Source organism: Panthera leo, chromosome B3, assembly GCF_018350215.1.
Source record: "Panthera leo isolate Ple1 chromosome B3, P.leo_Ple1_pat1.1, whole genome shotgun sequence".
NCBI lineage: Eukaryota > Metazoa > Chordata > Mammalia > Carnivora > Felidae > Panthera > Panthera leo.
In genome coordinates, this window is record NC_056684.1 from 80,862,010 (window position 1) to 80,869,141 (window position 7,132).

The 7,132-nt window shown below is 39.4% G+C and overlaps 1 protein-coding gene across 1 annotated transcript; it reads right to left on the bottom strand.

Moving 5' to 3' along the window:
• Window positions 1–5,801: 5,801 nt before the first annotated feature.
• On the bottom strand, window positions 5,802–6,821 carry GPR33 (G protein-coupled receptor 33). The gene has a single exon (XM_042940616.1). It carries the CDS (start codon window positions 6,819–6,821, stop codon window positions 5,802–5,804), a length of 1,020 nt encoding a protein of 339 aa, XP_042796550.1.
• Between the last annotated feature and the right edge of the window lie 311 nt (window positions 6,822–7,132).

The window sequence follows — 7,132 nt, forward strand, 5'->3', positions numbered from 1 at the left end:
CCTCCCTCTCCCTCAAAATAAGTAAACATTTAAAAAACATAAACAAAAATAAAATGAAAATAGAATTCTATTGCTGTTTGGCTTATGATCTGGTAGCAGCTCCCTAACGCCCTCAGGATAAAGTCTAGGATCAAATCCAAACTCCTTAGCAGGGGCATTCAGGATCAAGTTCAGGTTGACCCTTCCCACTCATCTTGCTTCTCACATCTATACTCCACTTTTACTCTTCTCTTGCTCTGAACCAGCAGTAATGGATCCCCTGGGATCCTGTTAGAAATGCAGAATCTCAGCCCTACTCTGTACTGGTGAAACAGAATCAGCATTTTAACAAGATGATTATGGGATTCGCATGCATATTTACGTTTGGAAAGTGCTGCTTTGTGGCCCTGTGCTCTCTTTCCCTTGGGCTTTTACACCTTGGCTTCCTCTGTTGTACTACCCTTCCCTTTCTTAATATGTTTAACTCTGTTCTCCAGGATTCATCTGGGAAAACTGGTGAAACCTGGGCTGGGGCTTTCATTTGTTTCCCCAAACACGGCACTTATTCTTTGTACCATAATGACCTTTTAACTTCTTTTTCTTTCCCACTAAACAGGGCTTTTCTGTTCTGGTTCTACTTTAGAGTCAGCCCAAGAATTTTAAAAAAGGACAGATTCCTGGGTCCTGTCACTAGAGATTCTTTTTAAATTGTTAATACTTATTATTTTTGAAAGACAGAGGCAGAGTGTGAGCGGGGGAGGGGCAGAGAGAGAGAGGGAGACACAGAATCCGAAGCCGACTCCAGGCTCTGAGCTGTCAGCACAGAGCCCTAGGAGAGGCTACACATGAACTGTGAGATCATGACCTGAGCTAAAGTCAGGGTCTTAACGGACTGAGCCACGGGGGCGCCCTGAGAGATTGTGGTTTACTCGATTTGAGTAAGGCTTGGACACTGGCATTTTAAGAAGGTGTTCGAGATGATTATTATGTGAAGCCACATTCAAATCCTGCACATGACACTTTAAGCTCCTTGAAGACAGGGATTGTGTCTTTTCACTGTTGTATTCTCAGAGCTCAGATTCTCACATGCCAGGTACATAAACTCTGGTAGTAAATCGTTGTTGCCCTAGTCTCAGGGCTATGGATTTGACTTCTTGTGTGCACACAGTCCTACCTTACACCCCACCCTGCCTCCCACATGTCATCCGCTGAGCAGCCCAATCATCTCATTAAAGCAAGGAGCCATTTCTTGAGGAAAGAACTCAAGCTGGCATTTGAAAAATATCTCTAGTCATCTCTATAGTCTTTTCTTGAGCCAGTTTGATCCTGATATAATGAAGCAGGTTTATATAATTGGATGCTAATAGGCACATTGTTTTGTAAGATTGTCTCCAAGCACCAGTTCCAAAAGCGAAGCCACTAATTCTTTGTTTATAAAGGGGGCCCCCGAGAATTCACAATAGTGAGAACGTGGATGAGATCAATACAACTATAACAAATAGGTTTTCTAAAAATTAATGATTCTTTTATGGAAAGTTAAAAAATACAGTTTGGGAGAATTTTCTTAAGTTTACATCCCATTTTCTTAAAATGTAAATTGACAAATTAAAAAAAACCCTTTTAAGAGTACATTTATATAGTGTTTTACATTTTAGAAGTAGCTTCATATCCACAATCTCATTAAGAGACGTCCCCATATTATAGATGAGGAAGATAAGGCCCAGAAAATTTGTATAACTGCCTCATATAAAACACCAAGCTAGAGGCAAAGCCAGACCACTACCCAAATCTGATTATAAGTTCAATGCTATTTTTCGGTTTTTACTTTGTGTGTGGATCCTGACATTGTCTAGGCATTTCTATTTGATTTTTTTATTTTTAACTTAATTTATTTATTTTTTTAAAATTTACATCCAAATTAGTTAGCACATAGTGCAACAATGATTTCAGGAGTAGATTCCTTAATGCCCCTTACCCACTTTGCCCATCCCCCCTCCCACAAGCCCTCCAGTAACCCTCTGTTTGTTCTCCATATTTATGAATCTCTTATGTTTTGTCCCCCTCCCTGTTTTTATATTATTTTTGTTTCCCTTCCCTTATGTTCATCTGTTTTGTTTCTTAAAGTCCTCATATGAGTGAAGCCATATGATATTTGTCTTTCTCTGACTGACTAATTTCACTTAGCATTTTTATAGCCAAGAAGGTGCTTTTTGTTGAAATAAATAGCCTAGGTGGATCTGGGCTTAAAGCCCAGCCTGACTGCCCCCTAGCAGTGATGTCAGGCAGTAAGCATAATGGTAAAGAACATGGATTCTGGCACCAGACTCCCTGGGCTTACAGTACTGGTTCTTCCAGTTGCTTACTATATGGCCTTGAACAAGTGTTTCAGTTTCATAGTCTGTTACATAGGGGTAATAAATGGGACCTAATTCATAGAATTGTTGTAGGATTAAGCGAGTTACTATTTGCTTTTGTTTTTAATGTTTATTTATTTATTTTGAGAGAGAAAGAGTACGAGCGGGGGAGGGGCAAAGAGGGCAGAGAGAGAGAGAATCCCAAGCAGGCTCTGCACTGCCAGCACAGATCCTGACACGGGGTTTGAACCCACAAATTGTGCGATCATGACCTGAGATGAAACCAAGAGTCAGACGCCTAACCGACTGAGCCACCCAGGTGCCCCAGTGAGTTACTATTTATAAAGCATACAGAATCATGCCTGCACACAAGATAAGTGTGATGTAAATATTTGTTAAATAAAACTCTGGTTCAATCTTATCATTTTATACCTAAGGTCATTTTGCAAATCACATACAATTGTGATTACCCATATACAATTTTCATTGAGTATCTTTTATTGAACAACAATTGTGTATAATAGCAGAGAAAAGAAATAGTGTGACTGATAGGCTTCTTTCTGTTCTTGAGGAGTTCACAATCTATACAGAGATGAACAAAATATTTTTGAAAAACCAGCAAAGCACATTCTCGTTTATTATTGTAGCAGGTTTGAGGAGGGAGACGAAAGTCTCTCTCTGTAGCTTCTAGGTATCCAAAGGTATTCTTTTTTTTTTTTTTTTTTTTAAGTGTATTTATTTATTTTGAGAGAGAGAGTGAAACAGAGAACACATGCCTGTAAGTGGAGGAGCAGAGAGCAAGGGAGAGGGAGAATCCCAAGCAGGCTTCCTGAGCCTGATGCACAGAGCCTGATGTGGGGCTCGAATTCACAAACCATAAGATCATGATCTGAGCTGAAATCAAGAGTTGGACACTTAACCTCCTGAGTCACCCAGTTGCCCCTAATGCTCTTCTCATTTCAAAGAATCATATGTTCCATCTAATAACTTTCTTAAGTCCTGCCTTATACACTTCAGCGGGCTTGTCAGGACAGAGGAGTGTGGGGAGGGAAGAGGCACTGGCCCTTACTTGCTGCAGGGACACTTGGAGCCACAGCCTAGTCATCGATTCTATTCCTCCTGCTCTGGGAAGACTGTTCCAGCTCCAAAAGCTTGTAATAGGGGCCAACAATGAAAGTTTTCATCTACCCAAAGCTTTTTGTTCCTCATACTCAAAGACAGAGAGAGAGACTAAGCCCCTAAATGCCCAGGGAGGCAGTGATGCCAAGTCAATTAGCAGCATTTCTAGGGCATCAAACTACTATTATTTCCCTTCTAAAAAAAAGTTAGTAATGAAGGTTAATTTCCCTTCATTTCTGTAACCCCTTGTAATTAATATCATCCATTCTGGGGATTTCTGAGTAGGATATATGTCTGTGGCTTGGAATAGTTTGTGCAAAGCTAGCTGGAATATTTAGGGACTGTGTGTGATGTGGCCTAAATGTCTGCATTCTGCATCAATTGAACTAGATAGATAGAACTATGTACCGAATGATATTTATTGGGTGATAGATAGAACTAATCAATTAAATATATAAAAGGTAATAGGTCAGCTATACTATGTGGTCCTACATAATTTTGGTGCTATAAGGTATTGCAAAAATTTATTTTTTTTTAAATTTTTTTTTTTTAACGTTTATTTATTTTTGAGACAGAGAGAGACAGAGCATGAACGGGGGAGGGTCAGAGAGAGAGGGAGACACAGAATCTGAAATAGGCTCCAGGCTCTGAGCTGTCAGCACAGAGCCCGACGCGGGGCTGGAACTCACGGACCGCGAGATCGTGACCTGAGCCGAAGTCGGACGCTCAACCGACTGAGCCACCCAGGCGCCCCGGTATTGCAAAAATTTAAAGTAAAACTTGAAAACCAGGGAAGATAAGTTAATATTGTTATGGCTATTCTAAAATCAAGTACATTATGACATTACCTGGTCAGATTCTTAAATATTTATAATTATCTTAGTCACATATTTCTGAGATAGTTTAATCTATGGGCATTGAAAAGAGACATTTAAGATATCTTTTTTACACTGAAAACGTTAAAGCATAAATTATTTTAACATAGATATGAGAAGATTAGTGCCTTGTCATCCACATGTTAAATTGGGTCTATACCAATTAAATTATTTAGATGCTGTGTAAATTAAGAGGGATGTTGGTCCAAATGTCTGTTTGCCAGAAGACTCTGTGACAGAAAATTCAGATCAATAGACACTATTGGTATTTAGAAATTGATATTCCTAAAGTCTCAAAAGTCAAAGATTAAGAATCACATTTGCATCATTTCATACCAATTAGGATGGGTATAATTGAAAAAAAAAGGAAAATAATAAGGATGGGTATGAAGGGTATGAAGAAAGTGGACATTTTGCACCTTGCTGGTGGGAATGTAACATAGTACAGCTGTGGTGGGAAAGTATGGCGGTTCCTGAAAAAGTTAAACACAGGGGCACCTGGGTGGCTCAGTCGGTTGAGCGTCCGACTTCAGCTCAGGTCACGATCTCACGGTTCATGAGTTCAAGCCCCGCGTCAGGCTCTGGGCTAATGGCCCAGAGCCTGGAGCCTGCTTCCGATTCTGTGTCTTCCTCTCTCTCTGCCCCTCCCCCCATTGCTCTGTCTCTCTCTGTCTCAAAAATAAATAAACATTAAAAAAATTAAAAAAAAAAGTTAAACACAAAATTGCGATATGACCCAGCAATTCAAAATAATTAAAAACAATTGGAAACAAGGACTCCAAAGATACTTGTATATCAGTGTTCATGGTAGCATTGTTCACAATAGCCAAAGGTAGAAACAATCCAAATGTCCCTTAACAGAAGAATGGATAAACAAAACACACAAGGGAATAAACATACAATGAAATATTATTTTAGCCACAGAGGGTAAAGTTCGGATACATTTGACAACATGGAGGAACCTTGAAAACATTATGCTAAGTGACATAGGCCAGACATAAAATAAGAAATGTTGTATGATTCCACTTACATGGAATAGTTAGGATAACAAATTCATAGAGACAGAAAGTAGATAGGAAGTTATGAGGGGTTGCAGGGAGGATGAAATGAGGAGTTATTACTTACTCAGTGCAGAGTTTCTCTTTGGGGTAGTACAAACTTTTAGAAATAGATAGTGGTGGTTGCAAAGCCCTGTGAATGTAGTTAATGCTACTGAAATGTACATTTTAAAATGGTGAAAATTGCAAATCTAATGTTATATACAGTTTACCACAATAAAAACAAAGTAAAAATAATTGCTTTTGGAACACCACCCATTGCTTGGTTTCTTACAACCCTTTTAATATTCATAGATCTAACTATAGTATAGTTTAGATGTCTCTCTAATATAGGGACTATATTATATAAAAGCAGAGGGGACATCTCTGGTGGTATAATTGATTAAGAGTCCATTGTTTGCTCTGGGATCCAAAATTTAAATGTAGGCTTCTGAATTTAGGTTTTGTATCCTTTCTATCAAAGAGTCCTCACTGAACGTTGACTCAAACAGAGCAAGAATGGACTTCTTGAAAACATTTTTGAAGTTCTCCCCAGTAAACAAGTAGAGTGTAGGAGAAAAAATAGCGTTGAAAGAAATGGTTATCACTGTAAGTATCAGAGTCAACTGTAAGAGTACTGATTGGTTCTTAGTGAGGATTAAGCCCTGGTGCACATGGTAGGGCATCCAGCACACAAAGAAAGAGATAATGGCAGTCATCATGACTTTGAAGGGCTTATTGGACCTAGACAGGCCCCTCTCTTTCATCTTGTTGGCTACTCTTGTGTAGCAAAGGGTGATGATAAAGAAAGGCAGAAGGAAGCCTAGCAAAAAGCGGCCAATGAAACAGGCTACATGAATCCATTTCCTGAATGTTTGCATCTTTTTGCTTTCCCAGTTGGTAGACACAGCATAGTTATTTTGGCAGGTCACTCTTCCTTTATGGTCATCTTGTGTCTCTCTGAAAACCAAATAAGGCATGCCGAGGGCTGTGGCAGAGATCCAGATTCCCAGGATGATCCTGGAAGCCCAGCGTGGGGTTCGGTGCAGCTGTGACCACACTGGGTGAAGAGTGAGAAGGTAACGGTCAACACTGATGGCTGAGAGGAAGAAAATAGAGGCGAACATCCCTGTAGACAAAGTGGCATTGAAGACCTTGCACATGGCAGTTCCAAAGCTCCAGTGATTGTCCTGAAGGTAGGAGGCAGCTATAAATGGTAGAATCAATATTGAAATAAAATATGAGAAAATGAGATGAAAAAATAAGAGCGTATTGACAGTCTTTTTCATCTTGAAAAAGAGCACCCATAGGTAGAGCCCGTTGGTGATGGTACCAATTATAACTGACAAGTACAGAAGAAGGGCAATGATCACGTTTGAGGCAGGAGCTGGAAAGTGAGTGCTGTTTCTTACTAGAGTGGAGACATTGAGCGAATTGGTGAAGTTGATCAGATCCATAATTACCTGTGGAGAGAGAAACTGAAAATAATCACAAAAAAGAAGCAAAAAAAAAAAAAAAGGTTAAATATAGAAATTTGAACAGTAATTTGTGCATAGTAAAAGTCAAAATGACACTATTTTAAAAATGGCAAACATCAGGGCCACCTGGCTGGCTCATTCAGTAGGACATGCGACACTTGAGTTCAGGGTCTTGAGTTCAAGACCTACATTGGGCATGGAGCCTACTTAAAGAAAAGAAAATTGTAAAATGGCAAGCATAATATTTCCACGATAAATGCAAATCAGATATTTTCCTAAGGTCCATATTT

Excerpts from the sequence above, each read along its gene's own strand:
- GPR33 (XM_042940616.1), bottom strand. The coding sequence starts at position 6,821 with ATGGATCTGATCAACTTCACCAATTCGCTCAATGTCTCCACTCTAGTA.